At 54.3% G+C, this 20,907-nt stretch overlaps 1 protein-coding gene across 2 annotated transcripts in view; it reads right to left on the reverse strand.

The window, feature by feature from the left end:
• Positions 1-20,907, reverse strand: part of PARVB (parvin beta) — a 107,598-nt gene that overhangs the window by 37,481 nt on the left and 49,210 nt on the right. For both annotated transcript variants that reach the window (XM_087448769.1, XM_087448770.1), the window contains exons 2-4: positions 19,997-20,086; positions 16,737-16,807; positions 927-1,029 (exon numbers count right to left, since the gene is read on the reverse strand). In XM_087448769.1, coding sequence (XP_087304895.1) covers positions 927-1,029; positions 16,737-16,807; positions 19,997-20,086 — 264 coding nt within the window. The remainder of the gene's footprint in view (positions 1-926; positions 1,030-16,736; positions 16,808-19,996; positions 20,087-20,907) is intronic.

The raw sequence follows: 20,907 nt of genomic DNA on the forward strand, positions 1-20,907 counted from the left end.
CAAGGCATTTGGGGACCCTGAAAATATATCAGAGCTTCTTGGGGACTGAGACTGTTCAGCAAACAGCTCGCCCCTTCTGGAGTCTTTGGATGGGGCCGAAGTCCAACAGATCTGGATAAATACTGGTTTCGTCTCCTGTAGAAGGAGCCCATGGTCCTTGTAGGTAATGAAACCGCAGGGCCCTGTTCACAGACTCGGTCAACATGTACCGACCGTGCGCCCGTTACTCAGGAACCGTTACTCAGGGGAACTCGACAGCCCCTCATCTTACTCATCATTTCCTTGTCTTTTTTTTAACTACCACTTACTGACTCCAGACCATGAGCCGGGCCCCGGGCCAAGTGCTCTGCACACATCAGCTCAGCGAGGAGCTCTGGTTGTCCCCAAACGACAGACATAAGAAGAGCCGTCTGCGATCACAGTCTCCACTGCTCGCCTCTCCTCCCCAGCCCAAATCATGCCCTTCAGCGCACAGCTCACTCATAACATATCCACCAGGGGCCGGCCCCCTCCTGCCACCTCCCGCCCTGAATGAGCCAGCACAGGCCTGAATGTGCTCACGGTCACCCAGGGCACAAGGCCGGCAGGGAGGGCCGACCCAGAGAGGCAATGGTGCCCTGTTCACACCCCATCTCTGAGCTCCCCTTGGGCGTGTGCTCACAACGGCACAGAAGCTGCAGGCAGTTCTGGAAGCTGTGTGTGACCGGTTGCAGCCCCGTGGGGGGACGCTCAGCAGGGGCGCCCACTGGAGAAACGATGAGACGACCAGGGACCTGAAGCCCAGAGCCCGAGGAAGGCACCTGGGAGCTGGGGGCTCAGGGCTGTGGCTCTAAGTCTACTCTCAGGACAAGTGACCGATGTCACCATGCAGAGAATCATGTGGTCCGGCCCCGGGGCCGGGGGAGCCGCGCCTCCTGTCCACTCACCCAAGAGCTTCTGCAGCACCTGGCCGTCATACAGGTCCTCCTCCAGCTGCTTCACGATGATCCTCTCCTCCACCAGGACGTCGTTGATCCAGTCAATGAGAACCTGGGGGGGAGGCGGGCGTTACGGCCTCGCTCAGCAGCGCCACGAGGACCAAGGCAATGACCAGAGCAAGCGCAGGAACGGAAAGCTGCTGGCCCCGGAGACGCCCGCTGGACAGCAGCCCGGCCAGCCAGGAGGGGAAGGCAAGCTTCTCCAGCCGACGGGGCGGGCGGGAGGGCGCTCACCCACCCCCGCGCTGCCGGGACTGCCCGGGGGAATTCAGAGAAGCGGCGGACAGACACACGGTGACACTGGGCCTCCTCCTAGCAGGAGGGGCAGGCTCAGATGCTGTCACCACAGGGAATGACACCTGTTCACCCGGGCAGAGAGGAGGGGGCTCAATGATAAATGTTAGGAGCAGTGCCCCGCACGGCCCCAGGCAGTACAGACCCTCCATCCCCTCCCGCCCATAAGGTCTGTACGGTCACCCAGAGCCTAAAGCTGTAGAGAGAAGGGGATCCATGTGGTCTGTTACTGACGAGCTCTTTATAACAGCTTTGTGGAGACAGAATTCACACACCACACAATTCACCCTCTAAAGTGTACAATTCGGTGGTTTTGGTATACTCACAGAGTTGTGCAACCATCACCATAATCAACCGAAGAACATTTTCATCACCCCAAAAAGAAACCCCGTACCTATCAGCAGTCACTTCCCCTTCCCCAGCTCCTTCCAACCATTAAACCACTTTCTGTGTCTCTGGATTTGCCTATTCTGGATATTTCATATAAAGGGAATCATACAAAACGGTATCTTTTGTGTCTGGGTTCTTTCACCGAGCATCATGTTTTCAAGGTTCATCCAGGTTGTGGCAGGTGTCTGCACTTCATTCCTTCTCACGGCTGACTCACATTCCATCGAGGGGATGGCCCACACTCTGCTTATCCACTCAGCAGGTGACGGGCAGGTGGGCTGTCAGCACTTCTCAGCTATCGTGAACAATGCTGCTGTGAGCGTGGGTGGACACGGGTTTACGTGGACTCCTGTGTTCATTTCTCCAGGCCAGCCTTCTCCTTAAGCCTTTTCTCAACAAGATTTTCATCCAGTTCACTGGGTGATACATGACAAAAGAAGATGGCTTCAATTGTGAAAATATCGGTGCAGAAATAGGATTCCCACGGAACAGAATTCCATTTGCCCAATCCTGCGTAAGGCACTTCACAAAATAAAACGGACGCCTGAACAGACTTGATCAAAAATATACGGAGTGCGTGATTTTTTTGTGCAAGCAAAACTAAGCTACTTAATTGGTCCCAGCAACCTCCTGGAAATGGGAGGGTAGTGCCCCCTCAGAGACAGACAAAAGTCACAAATCCAGACTCTAGCGTTCTCTGTCACTCTGAAACCGATGCGACCTGCAGAATTGGCCACAAAGCAAATTTCTGCAAATTCTATTTTCCCACTAACTCAAAAATATTAAATCAGACACACAGCCCCATGAAAAACAGAAGTAAAAATAAACTAAAGGGAGGTTGGAGGAAGAAAGAGGTAAGCAGCCCCGTGGCATTCTGGTTTTGTCACAGCCATCCCCGGTCCCACCGCTCCAGCCCTCCTCCTGCCCCTCCCTGGAGACAGCACCGGCCTGGGAGTCTGGGAGCTGGACCTGACCACCCTGGCCCCTCCAGTGACTCCCAGCCCAGCTGCCTCCCCTCCCATCTTCCAGCTCTCCCGTCACCCACAGACCCCCAAGATTGCCCGGCTTCTGCCCCCCTCTCGGACCACCCTTCCAATTTCCTTGGGGGGGTCCTCCTTGGCACCTCCCCATCCTCCTAACTTTTTTTCTTTTTTTTTGTTGAGGAAGATCTGCCCTGAGCTAACATCTGTGCCAGTCTTCCTCTACTTTGTATGTGGGTCGCTGCCACAGCACGGCCGCTGCTGAGTGGTGTAGGTCCGCGCCCTGGAACCGAACCTGGGCCACCGAAGCGGAGCGCACTGAACTTAACCACCAGACCACAGGGTCGGCCCCCACCTGACCTTTAAAGAGCACATTCCTGAGGCCTCACCCTGGACGACTCCTCTTCTCGCTCTCCACTCTCTTCCGGCTTATGCCCCCCTCCCCACAACTTCTAATGTCATCTCTATCCCAGAAACCCCTAAACGTACAGCCCCACCTCTGCACTATCCTTCTGCTCGGGTGTTCCATGAGCACCTCTAACTGAACTCGTCACCCCCCAAATCTGCTCCTTTTCTGAGAAGGAAACAGGACAGCACTCACCAGTTTCAGGAGCCTGGACTCCATCCCCTTACCCCATTTGTGCCCACTTCTTCACTGGGTCCACTTCTGACCCTCTCCTCTCCCACCACCCTCATCCAAACCACCTCCCTGGGCCATGGCTACAGCCCCAAGTGAGCACCCTGCCCCCTTGCTGATGTTCTTCAAATACCCCAAGCTCTTCTCTGCCTCAGGGCCTTTGCACATGCTCTTCCTTCCACCCTGAACACATCCTCCTCCCCCACCGCCTGGCAGGCTCTCACTCATCCTTCAGGTCTCAAGCTCCCGTATCATTCTCTGACCACCCACCCCACCCAGGCCACATCCCCCCACCATGGCTCTCACCACACCCAAGTGTCTTTCCCGACACTGTTCACATTTGCAATAGGAGCACATCTTTGTTTGTAATGATTTCCCCTAGGAGACTTTAAGCTCTGTGAGGGCAGGGACTCTGATCTTGTTTGTGGCTCTGTCCCTAGCGCTTGCTGCCTGGCACTGGAGCTCTATAAGCAGCATCGAGTCAAAAAATTAACTTACTAAGCACCACTATGGAAATAAAGAGGATAGATGAGGCCTCGGCCCTGAGGCCCTGACATTCTAATCAGACACTAAAACGCAAACAAACACACACACTTCCACGTTGTGATCGATGTTATGAAGAAAAATAAGGCAGAGTTTAGTGGAGAAACCCAACAAACCACCTCAGTCGGGTGATCGAGGTCAACATCAATGTCCCCTGGTGGGATGTGACGAGAAGGGCACCTCACCTCATGGTCTCCCTCCCCAACCCAGAACCCCAATCTAATCCCGAGAAAAACAGCAGACATGTCCCAATAGAGGGGCATCCTACAAAATTCCTGAGCAACACTCCTCAAAACCATCAGTCATCAAAAACAAGGAAAGTCTGAGAAACTGTCACTCCAAGAGGAGCCTAAGGAGACACGACGACTAAAGGGCATGTGGGGTCCTGGATGGGGCCCTAGGGCAGAGAAAGCACAGTAGGTACAAACTAAGGAAACCTGGATAAAGGGTGGACTTTAGTTACTAATAGTGTATTAATGTTTGTTATTCATATAACAAATGTACCGTGCCGATGAAAGATGTTAATAATAGGGGAGCCTGGGTGTGGGTACACGAGAACTCTCCGTACTGTCTTTGCTATTTTTCTGTAAATCAAAAACTGTTCTAAAAAATAAAGTCTATTGAAAAAATAAGGCAGAGTTTGGGGATAGAGAGGGCAGAGGGGCCACCGGGGAATCAGGGGGTTGGGGGGCCTCTTGGAGGAAGTGGCATGTGAGCAGAGACGGGAAGGAGGTGCAGATGAGCCGTGTGGCCACCTGGAACAGCCTAGGAGGGGCCAGGGCAGGAGCTGGGGTCCGTGGGCACCAAGAGGGGCAGGTAGGGGTGGGGGGCAGAGCCGGCCCTGGACTCTCAGGGGCTGGGAGGGGAGGGGCCATGAAGCCTCTTGGGGCAGCGGATGAGAGAGTGGGCGCTAGCGGGAGTGGGGCTGGACACGGAGACCACGGAGGGTCCCAGTTGGACAGAAATAAGGTTCGGCGATGAGGGTGGGAACAGGCAGGTGAGGCCGGGCATGAGGAGATGGAGGAAGGAGCGGCCGGGTGGTGACTGGGGCGTCCCCGGGGATGAAGTCCCAGGAATGGTGGGCGGAGAGGAAGCCCTCACCAGGGGCTGGAGGTACCAGTGTAGGAAGAGGGAACAAGGGGGTGTGAGGGGGGCGTCGACAGTAGAGGGGGGAGGGGTAAGGCCTGGAAGCAGCACTGAGGAGCTGGGAGGAACCTGCCCCCTCCAAGCCCCCAGACCCTCCCTCCCCTCACGGAGCCGACCGGACCCGTCACCCGCCCTCCCCGGCCTCGGTGACACAGCCGCAGACGGTGGCTTCAGGGACCACAGACAGACGTGCCCCACACCTTTATCTCCCCGAACGCCAGCCTTGGCTCCTCTCGGGGACGCCCTGATCCTCGGATCCCTAATCCTACAAAGCTCCAGGAATCTGCTACCCTCGTCCTTTCATCAGGGATTTTACAGGGATTATTGGAGCCGAGCGGCAGTATTACATTCAGCTCAACAGCTATTACAGAGCACCTTCCTCCTGCCAGGCCGTGGGGGCAAAGGCGACCGGGTGAGTCCACGCTCCGGCAAAGAGAGAGGAATTATGAGCAAGAGCGAGAAGAACTCTTCACAAAGAATTATTAGAGGAGGGAACACGCAGCCCAAGAAGCCGAGGAAGCCCACAGAGTCGGAGCTGGCTGGGCAGCGTCCGAGGACAGGGCAGGACACGGCTCAGCCCCGGTGGGGTGCGCAGCGGGACGGGGGCAGGCAGGCACAGGAAATGGCAAGATCCAGGCCACAGAGGGGAGAACGTGTGCCCCCGACGTCCCGGGGACGGCGGAGGCGTTCGGAAGGTGAACCCGCAGCAGGAGGTCAGGACGGGCCGGGTGCCCCGTCGGAGGACGGAGCTGCGGGACTCACGGAGAAACACTTCTTCCCAGAGCGGCCATCGGTCCAGGGGCCCAACCCCGCATCCCACACTTCCTCAGAACGGAGGACCGATGCTTCTCCTCCCAGAACAAGAGACCTGGAATGTCTCCTGTGGTGGCTCTGAGGGCGGCCCAGCACCCGGACCCCCAAATCCTCTCGCACAGCCACGGAACAAAGCCCCCCGTGCATATGCCCCCATGGGGGCCTGTTCTGGCCACTTGATGAGATTTTATTGGTTTGTACTTTTTTGCAAATTTTGTGAAATTTAAACTTAAGAGACAAAAATAAGTGCGGAGATAGAAGGCCCAGCAATCCTAACCCCCGTTTTGGTCTTCAAAGCTCCCCCATCTGGTTCCACTCTTTCCTAGCCTGATTCCCCACCAGGTTCCCACAACCCCCCCAGCCCGCCCTGCTGACCTGTCTGCTGGCCCCCTTCTCACCTGCGGACCCCCTACCCCAGCCCCTCCCCTCCCCCTTGACCACTCAGCCCTCCCTCGGGTCCTCATCCACCCCGGTCTGCCATCCCACACCTCACAGCTGTCCCCAGAGACTGGCCCTTGACCCCCAGGCCGACTGAGAGCCCCCTGAGGCCAGGGACCATGCCTGCTGCTTCATCCACCCCACAGCACCCAGAAGACGCCACACATGCCAGATGAGTGACTACCAATAATGCTCCTGATGTCGTTATGATTTTTGGCTAATGGCTTTAAACAGTTTTGTAGGCAGAATGTTAAAATGCCCCTAAGATCTCGGGGTCCAGGCCCACATAATCCCTGAGACCGGGAAGACAATGGGATTACACCCCACGATTAGGTTATCACGGGACACGGCTGACCTCAAGAAAGAGGGACTCTCCAGGTGGGCCTGACCTACTCACGTGAACCCTTTGGACTGGATCTAGAAGTCAGACACCAAGAAGACAGAGAGAAGGGAAGCAGGAGGGGGATCCAATGAAGGAGACATTCTCCACTGCTGGCTCTGAAGACGGAGGGGCCCACGTGGAGAGGAACGTGGGTGGCCTCTAGCAGTGGAGAGCCAATTCTCCTCAGAGCCTCCAGAAAGGAACTCAGCCCAGTGACACCTTGATTTCAGCCTCGGGAGATCCTGAGCAGAGAGCCCAGCCCCACCACGCTGGACCTGTGACCCACAGAACTGTGAGCCAATACACAGAACCTGGTTAAGCTGCTGAAGTGGTCATTAGTTACCCAGCAATAGAAAACTAACACAAACAGCATTCTGCTATCACAAATTCCAAGCATCAGCCTCATACACGAGGTACCACTACCACCACATACAACACAGTGTGCTGCTGGTCCCTAGGACCTGCGCTTGAGACCCAGCTCCACCAGGGTTTTAGCCGTGTGACATTGAGCCGGTCACTTAGCCTCTCTGGTTCTCAGAGTCATCATTAAAAAAGGAAGACAAATCACTTCCTCTCCCTGTGTACGCTATGTGACCCAGCAATCCCCGCTCCAGGAGTCTACCCCAAGGTACGAATCTAAACGTGCCCCCGGACATTTACTAACTCCAGAATGATTCCAAATTTTGTGTAGGAAAAGCTAAATACACAAAAGAAAAAGCTGGAAAGGACATAAATTACAAAAAAAATTACCACTGCCTTCTGTTTGATTTTTCTGTCTTTCAGGTTTTCAGCAGTCTATATTACTTTGGTAGTTAGAAAAAATAATAATAAATGCCATTTAGAAAAATTAATCACTATCCAGATGGCTTCTTTGCAGAAATTGACAAGCAGATCCTAAAATGCATATGGAAATTCAAGGGATCCCAAGGAGCCAAAACAGTCTTGAAAAAGAAGAACAAAGTTGGAGAACTCACACTTCCTGATTTCAAACCTTACTGCAAAGCTACAGTAATCGCAATGTGTGGTGCTGGCGTGACAACAGACATGAGACGAACCGAATAGAACTGAGAGGCCAGAACAAACCTCACATCACAGTCAACTGATACCAACAAGAGTGTCAAGACCCTTCAACGGGGAAAGAACAGTCTTTTCAGCAAATGGTACTCGGACAACTGGACAGCCACGTGCAAAAGAATAAAGTTGGACCCTTACTTTACACCATATGCAGAAATTAACTCAAAATGAATCAAAGACCTCAGTGCAAGAACTAAAACTATAAAACTCTTAGAAAACATGGAGGTAAATCTTCAGGACCTTGGATTAGATAAGGATTTCTTAGATACGACACCAAAAGCACAAGCAACAACAAAAAAAAATGGATAAACGGGATTTAAAACTAAGAACTTCTGTATTTCAAAAGTTACTATCAAGAAAGTGAAAAGACAACCCATAGAATGGGAGAAGATTTTGCAAATCATATATCTGATAAGGAATTTGTATCTAGAAAATACAAAGCACACTTACAACTCAATGATAAAAAGACAACCAATTAAAAAATGGGCAAAGATCTGAATAGACATTTCTCCAAAGAAGATAAACAAATTGACAATAAGCCATGAAAAGATGCTTAACATCATTAGCAATTAGCAAAATGCAAATCAAAACCACAATGGGATACATTTCATACCCAGTAGGGTAGCTATGATCAAAAAGACGGACAACAAAAAGTATTGACAAGGATGTGGAGAAATTGGAACCCTCAGACACTGCTGAAAGGATGCAAAATGGTGCAGCCACCTGGGAAAACAGTCTGGCAGTTACTCGAAAGATTAAACATAGAATTATCATAGGACTCAGCAACTCCACTCCCAGGTGTATATGAAGGAGAACTGAAACCACACGTCCACACAAAATCTCGTACACTGATGTTCACAGCAGCACAATAGCTACAAGGTGGAAACAACCCAAATGTCCATCAACAGAAGAACGGACAAACACATGTGATCTATCCATACGATGGAGAATTATTTAGCAATGAAAAGGAATGAAGTATTGATAGAGGCTACAACATGGACGAATCTTTAAAACATGATGCTAAGGGAAAGAAGCCAGACACAAAAGGCCACACATTGTATGATTCCACTTATATGAAATATCCAGAATAGGCAAATCTAGGGACAGAATAATTCTACAGAAACAGAGTTGTTTCCAGGGGCTAGAGGAGTGGGGAATAGGGACTGACTGCTGATGGGTCTGGGGTTTCTTTTGGGGGTGATGAAAATGTTCTTCAATTGACTGAAGTGATGGTTGAACAACTCTGGGAGTATACTAATAACCTCTGAATTCTATGGAACGTAAAGTCTATCTCAACAAAGTTGCCATTAAAAAATTACTCTCTGGAATGCAGGTGTTAATATCTACTCCTGCAGGGCTGTTGTGAGGATTTGGTGAGATGGTCCAGTTGGTGGTCCTTATCAATTACAACAATCTACACAGAGGACAGCACTACCATCCCTGGGGTTCTCTGCATGTCAAAACCCCCTCTGATGTACTTAGCTCAACCAGAAGCACCTAGTACATGCCAGACACCACCCTAGGCACTGGAGACATAAAGAAACGTGATCTAGTGTCTGCCCAGGTGGGGCAGTTAAGGTGTCACAGCTGCTATGCTGGGAAGGGCACCCACATGAAGGGGGGCACAGGGGAGGACACAGGAGCCTGGCCACCTTGTCCTCCCACGGCTACAAGAAGGAGCCGGGCCCCACCCCACTGAGAGTCAAACACCACTGCGCACCCTGCCACCTCTCTGATCTTATCTCCGACCACTCTCCTCCTTGCTCACCAGGCTCCAGCCACACCGCCCTCCTCGCTGGCCCTCGCACACGCCAGGCACGCACACTCCACAGGACCTCTGCCCTGCTGCCGCCTCGGCCAAGTGCGCTCTGCCCCCGGTACCGACAGAGAGGCAGGTGTCTGCTCGCCCCCTGACCACCTGCCTAAACCAAGCAGAGGAAGTCATCCTGCTTCTTGTCTCAGTATATCCTCCAGCCCTCGGGGCCGCCTCATCACACAGTCATCCCTCCCTCCACATGTCCGTCTCCCCAGCTGCACTGTCCGCCCCACGCAGGCTGGGCCTTTGTTCTGTCCAGTGCCATGTTGCCCAGGGGTTAAAACAGGAGCAGACCCACAGAGGATGCTCAAACTGCAGAACTGCCCACAGACCTTCCGGAAAGGTCTCTCGGCCACACAGACATCTGGTTCCAGAGGCTGCCTTGCCCGGAGCACAGTCCTATTGGGAAACACACAAGAGACAACGCCTCTGCCAGGAAGAAACTAAAACGTAAAAAATCCCATCGGACCTGGTCAAAGACCAAACACGAGAACCACAAACAGAAAGGGAGGAGGATCAAATTCCACGCCCCGGGCCTCAGGGTTCGGCTCTGGGAAGCAGAAGCAACCCAGCGCCCCACTGCACAGCCACCCCAGGGGAGGTGCATCTGTTATTCCTGGACACCACAAATCACCCTGTCGGTGTCCCTCCCAGGCCATCTGTCTTCATCCTCCGTTTCACAAAAGCCTTCTCGAAGATGGCACCAGTCATTATTTTTAGGGACGTATTCATGTGCAAACCCCAAATCCTGTGGGCAAATGTCAAAGACATATATTAACGATGCCCGTGGCACGCCGCTCTTTGCACGTATGTTTTATGAGCTTGCTTTAACCAGAATAAAAAATTACTTTTCCTTTAGTTCCTTCTGAATGATAATCAGGGTCTGCAGCCTGTCTGCCCCAAAGCTATGACAGTTATGTTTTAATCACTTCCAAACAGGCCCCTCGCTGCTTCATCCACTGAGGACGCGGGCTTATTGCAACAGGCAGGAAGCCATCCCGGCCGAGGGCAGTGCCAGAACGTGTCACAGGGGCGTCTCCACACGGCTCTAATAGCACCGTCTTCCGCCCAGAGGATCGTTTTTATGCAGCTAATTTTTTTCAGAGGGACAAAGAGAGGAAGGAAACAGAACTTAACAACCAGGAAGAGTCTTGTCCAATAAACTGGGAAATGAGATGTGAAATTGGCTGGTGGGGAGAAATGCGCACCCTGGGGGTGACACGGTCAGCTTGCCGTGGACAAACACGCTGACAAGTGCAGAGGCCTTTCTCTGCCTGTGGAGAGGGTGAGAATTGCCACTCTTTCTTTCAAGGATCATTAAAAATATGAAGTATCTCATCTATAAACTGCTATCTGCCTGGGCAGAGCAAGCTGTTCACTCTCTAAGTAATTGAGGGCGCTTCTGGAGGATGCTAGAGAAAATGACTGCAGGATGAAACACCAGCAAAGACGACGTTAGGGTGAGTCTTTCAGGATCTTGAATCCACAGGACACTCGTGCCCATGTCTAAATTCATACGACAGATCTGCCCATTCACCTCCTCCAGGCGCTGCCCTGCGCATGCTCATGTTCCAGCTCCCAGCACAGCGCCTGCCAGGCAGCAATAACGTGGAATCGTGTGTACAGTCTCACGTTATCCCCACAACGATGTCTGGAGTAGGCGCTATTCTCCTACTTTCACCTGAGTCGGATTTGAACCCAGGAAGCTGGACTGCAGAGCCCACCGCGCCCCTTCACCCCAGAACACTACATTATACACAACAGATGCTCAGAGAATTTCTGAATGGACGGCCTCACTCTTAATGCCTGGCGTACCCAGAGGCAGGGGTTTCTTAAGGAAGCAGAGGGCAGCTCACAGTCTTTTAAACAGAGGCAGTGCTGAGGCCGCGGGGAAGGGGGTAAGTCTACAGAGGAGACAGGACAAAGCCCAAGACAAAAGGTAAAAAGTGCAGATGACAGAAAACAAGGCCACTGACAGGCGTCCTCAGAAGGGTCCCGCTGGTCCCAAGACTGAGGCGTGGCCGGCGGGTCAGGCTGTCAGCCAGACCTGACCCCTGGCTGCTCAGGCCTGCACGTGGTCCACGCTCCGCACTAGAAACAGCTGTTTCTGGGCCGAATCCCTCTGAAGATTCGGGTGGCGAATCTTTGCTGAAGCCCACTCAGGTTTAATCACCCAGAAGCTTGAATAATCAGTTTACAGCACAGGACGGATATTCTAAAAAGCAGTAAGGATCGTGCAGGGGAAGTAGATGGAGGTGTTTTGTCTGAACCATCAAGACTGGCCCCCGGGACCACCCGCATCAGCGTCCAATTCACAAGTCCCCCCAAGCCTCGCCCCTCCTCCCAGAGCCCCCTTTCCCAAGATGCGGATCCTGTAGGTCTGGGGTGGGGCAAAAGACCAGCCTCGTCTTGAGGCTGCATGCTCTCCCGGGGGGTTCTGATGCTCAACCTCGTGTGGGCACTGCTAACCCACCTCCCTCGTTCCTTCACTACCCATCCAGCAAGGACCAGTCAGCGTCGCTGTGTGCAGGCACGCCGCCAGGCCCTGGGGACTCAGCTGGGGCAAAATGCTGAGTCCCTGACTGCATGGGGATTACGTTCTAGAGGGAGAGAAAGACCAAAACCAAAGAAGTAAACATTCTGGATGGAGGGAAGTCGAGGGGAGAAAACCAGCCGGGCAAGGAGGTGGGGTGATGGGGCAACGCGAGTCGGGGGAAGGGGCCAGAGAACGTGTCTCTGCGGAGGAAACATCAACAGAAAACCGAGACGTGGAGAAGAATGCTCCAGGCAGGGGGCTGCAGGGGCTAATCCAGGACGCAGTCAGGATCTAACCTCGCCCAAACAGCCGTCTGGCCTGTGCCTCGGACCCTGGGAGGGGACCTCTAAGCCCCCGGAACACCTTGCCGGATAAAAGCATCTTGGTTTATGTGGGAGCCTTGGATGAGCCAGAGAGGACCAGCGGGGCTTGGGGTGCGGGATTTGAGTCACACTCTATGCGTCACGTCCGGGAGGGCTGGAGATGGGTCAGCCGCCAGCGCAGCCAGCCACCCCTATAAGATGGCGCCCCAATAAAAAGTCTGGACCACGAGGCTCAGGAGCTCCTCCAGCCGGCGACGCTCTGCACACATCGTCACGTCGTTGCCAGTACGTGACACCATCCACAACTCCCTGGGGAGAGGACAACTAGGAAGCCTGGCGTTCGGGGCCCTCCTGGGCCTGCCCCGCGCCCCGCCCCCCTCGGCTGATTTCAACCTGTGTCCTTCACCGTAATAACCCATAACTGCGAGCCTAACAGCTTTCAGTGAGTTCTGGGAACCCCTCTAGTGAATTACCAAACCTACAGGTCATCTTGGGGACCCCAAACTTGCAACTGGTGTCAGAAGTGAGGGTGGGCTTGGGGGACCAGCCTCTCTAACCTCACACTTGGGTGGGCAAGTGCTCAGCTTGCTCCAGAAGAGCAAGGGGCCTGTGGACTGGAGCACAGCGAGTGAGGAGGGGAGACAGCAAGTGATGTGGGCAGGGCTGCCGACTCAGAGCACATCTGAGGGTGCCCGGCTCGGCAGCACCCGAGGGACAGGCCACCGTGCTGGCCTCTGGCTCTGGGAGCAGCTGGCGGGCTGACCCTCTCAGCTCACTCCTCCTAACTGCATGCATGCTGCTCTGGCCATGGGACCAGCTCCTCCCTGAGCCAGGGAAAGGAGGTGCTGACCGTCTGCGGACACGAGCGAACCCCGACTCAGGGGCACACCAAGGCCTCACACACAGCCCCCCACATGCCTGGCAAACAAGAACAGACCGAGGACAGCCGAGGCTCAGCACAGGCGCCTCCCACACCACCCACAGGCGTCTCTGTTTAAAAAGCCTATAATTGGCGAGAACTAATATTTTACATACATCTCCTCCACGCTGCCACTACGGCAACTAACAAGCCACAGACAGCCAACCCGATGCTGCTCTCCTGTTTGCTGTATTTATGCTTATTTTGGAAAATACTCGATAAAGTGAAAAATATGCCAGCAGCTTGCCTTGAGACGCGACCTGCAGTCTGACAACAGGCAGAACCTTCCAGAAATCGCCCATTTCCAGGCATATGCGCTCCTGACCACGGGAGCAGACGTGCAAGTGTCCGGCAGCTGGCCCTTCCAGGACACTGGCAAGGGAGCAAAGCCCGCCCTGCCCGACCCCAGTGGACAGGGGACCGGTCAGCTGCAGCCAGGGAGGCAGCAGTTGGGGGAAGGGAGGCCACACAGCCTGGTGTATTAGTTTCCTATGCCGGCTGTAACAAACTGCCATAAATTTGGTGGCTTCCAACAGCACCAGCGTATCCTCTTAACGGTCCTGGAGGTCAGAAGTCCAAAATCAGTTTCCCTGGGCTAGAGGTCAGAAGTCCAAAATCAGTTTCCCTGGGCTAATGTCAAGGCGTTGGAGGGCTGGTTCCTTCTGGAGGCTCTAGGGGAGAATCTGTTTCCTTGCCTTTTCCGGCTTCTAGAGGCGCCCACGTTCCTTGGCACGCAGCCCCTTGCTCCATCTTCAAAGCCATGCTGCTTCCATCGTCACATTGCCATCTTTGCCTACGGTCAAATCTCCCTCTGCCTCTCTCTTGTAAGGACACTTGTGATGACAGTGGGCCCACCGGCTAATCCAGGATCATCTCCCCTCCCAAGATCCCTAACTTAATGACATCTGCAAAGTCCTTTTTGCCATATAAGGAGGTGACATTCACAGGTTCCAGGGCTTAGGACGTGGACATCTTTGGCAGCCATGATTCAGCCCGGCACACCTGGGTTCCCCAGGAAAGAGAGGCTGCTCTGCTCACGGCTGCTGCTTTTGGGGGTACCGCAGACCAGCAAGAGCGAGGGGAGAGGGAAGCGAGGCAGGTGCGTCCCTGAGCTGACTGCAGCTTCGGAAGAAAACCCAGCCCGGGCTCTGCCACTTGCTCATTGGGGAAGCGAGGGAGAGGCATTCACTCGCAGCCTCCTCCCGGTCATTAGACCTGTTTTGTCCCACAGGGCGTTAATTTCTTAGGAATTCCAGCCCCTCCAGTCAGCACACCTCGTGCCCCGCATGGCCCTCCGTCTGAATCCGGAATCTGGAAGAAGTGGAGGAGCCAGAGCCTCCACGGGTCCCGTCAGGCTGGCCCTGCATGCGGAGATGCTGGGGTCCCCTCTGTGTGGGCTGATGAAGGACGTGCAGCCGACCAGCCCTCAGCCCCTGGAGGCAGAAACAGCCTGCCGTCTTAGGAGGCAAAGTGGCAAAGCAGAGGTGGGTGGGGCCAAGTGAATCCGGGAGGAGCAGACCCCGTGCAGGAGGGAGGTGCCCTGTCCATCTCGCCAGCCTCAGAGCCCGGGGAGGTACCCAGCGCTCAACCGGGGCTCAGCCAATGAGCTGAGCTGTCGGCCAACTCATTCAGGACCGGCCACTCCACTGATTCACAGTGTAACCTGGGGGTGGAGTTACTTCTCCTTGCTGAGTCCCCATGTGAAAGTGAGGATGACATCAGCTCCCTGGGGTTGTCTCAAGGAGACGATGCCTGTGAACTCAGGCACTGCTCAAATGTGGAAGAAGAAAACATCAGAACGGGGCGGGTGATGTTTAATTTTAAGTGTCAGCTTGACCAGGCCGTGGGATACCCAGATATCTGACTAAGCGTTCTTTCTGGGTGTATCTGTGAGGGTGTTCCGGAAAAGATCAGCATTTGAACTGATGGGCTGCGTAAAGCAGGGACCTCGCCAAGGTGGGTGGGCATCATACGATCCATTGAGGGCTTGAATACAACAAAAAGGTGGCGGAAGGCTGGACTCGCCCTCTCCCTGCCTGACTGCTGAGCTGGGACACGGCCCCATGTCCTCGGCTGTCAGACTTGTGAGCTGCACCACCAGCTCTCCTGGGTCTCCAGCTTGCAAGTGGCAGATCTTGGGACTTCTCAGCCTCTACAATCACGAGAGCCAATTCCTTATAACAGTCTCTATAGATAGATCGATTGATCACACCCTCTCGGTTCTGTTTCCCTGGAGGACCCTGACGGATACAGCGCATCCTCCTTCTGCCACTTCAATGTGCCCCTGAACACCATTTTGGAGGCTGAAAGCAGGGTCACCTTCCTTACCCACATTCTTCTGTTCAGAATAACAAAGTGGTATTCAGGAAAAAAAAAATCTTAATAAAATAAACTAGGTAATTTACATCGTTAAGATCAACATCTTTGGGTGGGCCCTAAAACTGACATTTTCAATTTCAGTTTTGAAAAGGATACAACTTGCAAAGGTTTTATTTATCGTGAGTCAGCCCTTGCGTAAACACCACTGGGCACCACATCAGGTCCAACAGCGGTGGTTAAGGTGGAGAAACTTGTAAAAAGCACTTTTAATAGAATACATCTGTTTGCGGCACTCACTGCCATCAACAACAGCGTTTTCAAAGCCCCGGGGTCACCAGAGTTGCTGGGCTGCGGAAGCAAAACACCTCCCCGGCTGCCACTTGGGAGCTGGCGTTGGCTCTGACAGGGTGAGGACGCTGGCAGAGCCCGGAGCCTTGCTCGCTGGGGGATTACCTTCTGATGCCCTATTGTGGTTCAGATCAGGGCGATCAAAACTGTAATCCTCGCTTAGACACGGACAAACACCACAAATAGAGCCTCACGGCCGAGCCGGAGCTCGAGAAACCAGCCGGGGAGAGAGAAGCTGCCACTGCCGCGGCGAAGAAGCCACAGAGCCACCAGCCCTCCCCGTCACTGCCTCCTTGACTTTTGGGAACAAAGTAACATCTTCTGGTCTAGCCGGTGTCCGCACTTCCCGACGGGGCAGAAACGGACCGTCCGCCCAGTGCAGGGGTGCCGGTCTCGGACGGTTCCTCAGCAGGAGTGGCCAGAGGGGTCACACGTGTCCACTCTTCAGAGCCACCTGTGAATCCCCCCATCATGCTCCGGAAAGAGTCTGAACCCACTGATGTGCTGTGTGAGTCCACTCCAGCTGCTCCTTCCAAATCTTACAAACGGCCTCCGCAGTCTGCCCAGCAGCGTGCAAGGAGCGGTCTCAGAGCCGGGCACCTGGCAGGTGCCCCACGCTGCGAGCCTGACCCCCGCCCTCTACAGCTCTGCTCAGCCTCCTCTACCCACACATCCCTCTGCCCAACACAGCATTAGGGCCCTTTCACCAGCCCCCAGGATTTGCTCCTGTTGCCCACGAGAGCCTGAACCCCAAAATATTTGCCCTAACAGGATCCTTCTAACCCAGACACCCCTCCTTACCTTGACCAGCTCCTTGAATTTGGGGTCATCCTTGGAGGTGGGGTCGATCATCGTGCGCTCCTCGTTCTCCTCTGCCGGGACAAAGGAGAGGCAGAGTCAGCATTAGCGGGAGTGGCAGGGATGCAGGGGGCGGCCGACGCCCCTCGCACAAATCGGGGTGACATGGACTGAGAGCAGAGAACCCCATCATTTTCTCAGTGAGGACGAGCCAAATGGCCCTGCGTCGGCCGCGCATCACACAGCCCAGGGCGGGCGGCCGCCTGCGGGGAACGGCCTTCCGGAAGGCGGATGGGGCGTCCTCACGCCTTGCCTCTTCCTGAAAGGGATGCGGTCATGCTCCCTCAGCCTGCCGGGCCTCGGCCCTCATCAACGCCACCGCAACCACTCCCATCTTTTCAGGAGAAACCACGGGAGGAGGGCACGCACACAGGCAGGAGTCGGATCCGTGGGAAGAGCTCCCACAGCCACTACTAACCACGGGGAAGAGTTGTCGCTCACGGAGAGAGCTCGCCGCCACGTAAGACAGTACAGCAAAAAAGAGTACAGAGAAATGGCAAATCAAAACAAAGATGTTTCGCAGCCAACTGTGTTCATCCATATTCTGTTTCTGTTTATTTATCTGTCTGTTTTTCCCTCCACGTTCTGGCCTTGATCCATGGACAACAGGGACCAGCGAGTGTGTTACAGAAGGAGTAACACGGTGATAACGAAGAAGTGGGACTGCAGAGGGAAAGACCCACAGACACGATGAAGAACAAGACTGCCCCCGGAAATTAAAGGAAATAAGAGAGTGGGCCGGCCCCGTGGCTTGGCGGTTGGGTGCGTGCGCTTCGCTGCTGGCGGCCCGGGTTCGGATCCCGGGTGCGCACTGAGGCACCGCTCCTCCGGCCATGCTGAGGCCGCGTCCCACATACAGCAACTGGAAGGATGTGCAGCTATGACAGACAACTATGTACTGGGGCTTTGGGGGAAAAATAAATAAATAAAATCTTTAAAGGAAATAAGAGAGAACGGGGGCTCCAGGCAGGGCCAGGGCCCACAGGACACGCAGGTGGAGATGAGCCGGAGGCGGGGGCCCAGACAGGCTTCCATGGAGCTGGGGACCCTGTCTGCATCGGTGGAAATGAAATGGCTTTGAGTGGCAGTGGCTTCACAGCAGCAAATTTTAAAACCTGACAAAGTGGAAAAACTATTTTTGGAGTTGTGCAGATCTGACGCTTCAGAGGGATGCTCTGGGTAACATGGAGGGGATCACACAGGGGTCCCTTGTGACGTCCCTGCTAAGGCCCTCAGCAGCCTCCCACTACTCCTGGGATCAAGGCCAGCACCTCCACGTGGCCTCCGAGGCCCTCTGCAGCCTTGTCTCCCCAGCTCTCCCACACAGGCTCCACTCCAGCCCTTCCGGCCTTCCTTTGCTCCTCAGTAAGCCTCAGCACCACTGCCCCAGGGCCTTGGCATATGCTGCTCCCCGTTCAACACCCCCCCCCACTTCACATCCCCTTCACCCTTCAGATCTCAGCTCCAGGTCCTCATCAAGGTCACGTGAGCTTCAGGGGCCAGCAGAACCGTACGGAGCAAGCTCAAGAACACCCGCTCCCAGGCCCAAGAGCAGCTATTCGCAGAGATGGTGAGACGAGAAGGGTCAGGGCCCAGGGAGAGGCAGGTTCAAGGCATTACTGACAAAACAACAGCCTGCCACGCATTCAAGATAAATCTATTTTCTAGCACTCCTGCTGATGTAAAGCAGGTTTCTCAAGCAGGAGCGACTGTGTCCCCCCACCACTGGGGACATGCAGGAGTGTCTGGAGACATTTTGGTTGTCCCCCCTAGCGGGGGGAATGCTCCTGGCATCCAGTGGGTAGACGCCAGGGACGCTGATCAAACCCCACAACACACAGGACAGCCCCCAGGATAAAGAATTATCCAGTGCCCACCACCCACAGTGCCGAGGGGGAGAGACCTTGTTCTAAATCGTGCTAACTCTCACACCCACAGGCTGGTCCCCAATTTCCCCTCGGAGAGAGGCCCCAGGAGCAGCCTCCTGGACGGCAACATCAGCCAGACTGGAGACCATCCACAATGGCACCCTGAAGAGCTACGCTCCTCCAGGATGTGGAGGACCCACAGCGGACCCCAGTGGGACCTCAGGAGCTCGCCCAGCACTTGGCTGCAGGCCGGCGGGCTGAACCTGGGTTTGCATTTCTTATCCGCAAGCTCTTGCTGGCCTGGCCTTGGGGTGGAAACCACAAAAGAGAAATCAACAGGACTTCCCTTTGAGCCAGGGTTTGGAAATACGTGGAATGTTCCACGACTGCCTTCCAGATTGATTGGATCCCAAAACATGCTTTAAAGAAAACATGTCCCAGCCGTCACCTCATTAGTGCTGGGCTGTGACATGGTCCCAAGAAATGGGTGCAGGGGCCTTGGACACTTGGCAGGTCCCCCCTCGCAAGCCCCAGGCCTTGGGGCAGCTCCAGCTTGCACAGAGAGGGGGGTATATTAACCATGTTTCTCATTTTCCATATTTTCTGATGCTTTGACATCCTGGAGCCTTGTGGACTTAGAGAGATTGCCCCTCCCAGAGTTAGCTAATTCTCAATTTAGCAAACAACTCCCCTGAGAGTACCTTTCATGTGCAAACCAACCAACCCAGAGCCCACACCCCCAGGCCCTCTTTTCCTGGGCTCTCACGGGGCTCTCACACTGCCGGCCAATACCTCTGCCCTACTCACCCCGGGACCAGGTACAGACAACTCAGGACAGCCCCTACCCCCACAAGCCCACTGAAATCATTCCAATCAGGCTATCCTAAGCCTACTCACCCGGCCTCACCCATTCCTCGCCATGAAAACCATAATAAAGGCTTTTTCCCATGTCTTTCCCTCCCTCCTGTCTCCTGCCTGATCCTGGTGCCCCCCGTGTGGCCCTGCCTGGCACAGCGTCCCCCTCATTTAGGAACCATGAGTAAAACACACTATATCTTCAGTGGCAGTCATCTCCATATCTGCTGGCCTCACCGATGCATAAATAATAATAAAACTTACATTTCAAATCAGAGAGGCAAAAATCTACTGGCATTTTCCTACAGACTTTTCTAAACATGACCTTGAGCTAAGAGCCTAGACTCTCACATGTGGCCTGGTGTGATGTCTGATCCAGAGGCCAGAACTAACAGGCTCCTCTGCGGCCTCACCAACACCAGCTGCACACCGTGGAAGCTCAACTATCTCACGACAGGGAGCTGGCGGAACCGACGGTACCTAGCTGGGTGTCTTCAGGGCGAATATCCACCAAGGCAGGGGACATCGGAGAGTTGATGGCTTTTTTGCCTTCTTCCTGCAGGTCACTCACTGTCGAGCAGAAAGAGAGAGGAAAACAAAGGGTTAGTATAAATGAAATACCATGGTCTCACATGTTGGCAGTGGAAACAGAGCAAAATCTCTTGTTTTTTAAGATTTAACAAACACTCCTAAATGGCGGGATGCCCAGAGAGAGTCCGAGGAAAAAGGCTCTGAACCAAGAATACATTCTGCAATTCTTCCCCCTCGCCAAATATTTCCCCAATCCCACCAAGCCCTGCCAGTCTGTTTTAACTGCTCTTTGGAATACATGACTAAGACACGGAAGCTTCTGGATGCTTCCAGATCTGCCCAAGGCTGCTGAGACGGACAAAGTTTGGATAAAAAGGCGAGGTCCCTCCCATCCTCTCCCTGGACAGCTGTGTCCTACGCTGGACTCCGAGTGTGAAGGCCCCTTCCCGCACACGCATAGGCGAGTCCAGAATTTAACAGCCGTGCTATTGTCAACGGCCTCGTTCATGGGGACGAATCCTGATGGTCTGATGGGAGGTAATGCCAGGGTCGGGACCACTAGAACACGCAACAGAATCTAAAAAACCGGGTCCAGAGGCTTCGAGTTGGAGGCACCACGACCTCCTCTCCAGAGAGCACCAGTTGCGCGCGTGTTGGCTGCAGGGAGTACTGAATGGTCTCAGGGTCCAAGGGGCTACATGACTAGAGGGGCAGCATAGACCCCATGGTGGCAGAAAGGATCCCTCACTCCCTGCACTAGAGAGACCCTCCAGGAAAATGCCTGGAGTCACATCTGCCAGGGAACATCACCAAGACCCCGGGGACTAACACCCTCGACTTTTAACACCGTGTTTCTCCCA

Source organism: Ceratotherium simum, chromosome 25 (genome assembly GCF_057802395.1).
Source record: "Ceratotherium simum simum isolate JZ-2026a chromosome 25, ASM5780239v1, whole genome shotgun sequence".
In the NCBI taxonomy this organism is placed as follows: Eukaryota; Metazoa; Chordata; class Mammalia; order Perissodactyla; family Rhinocerotidae; genus Ceratotherium; species Ceratotherium simum.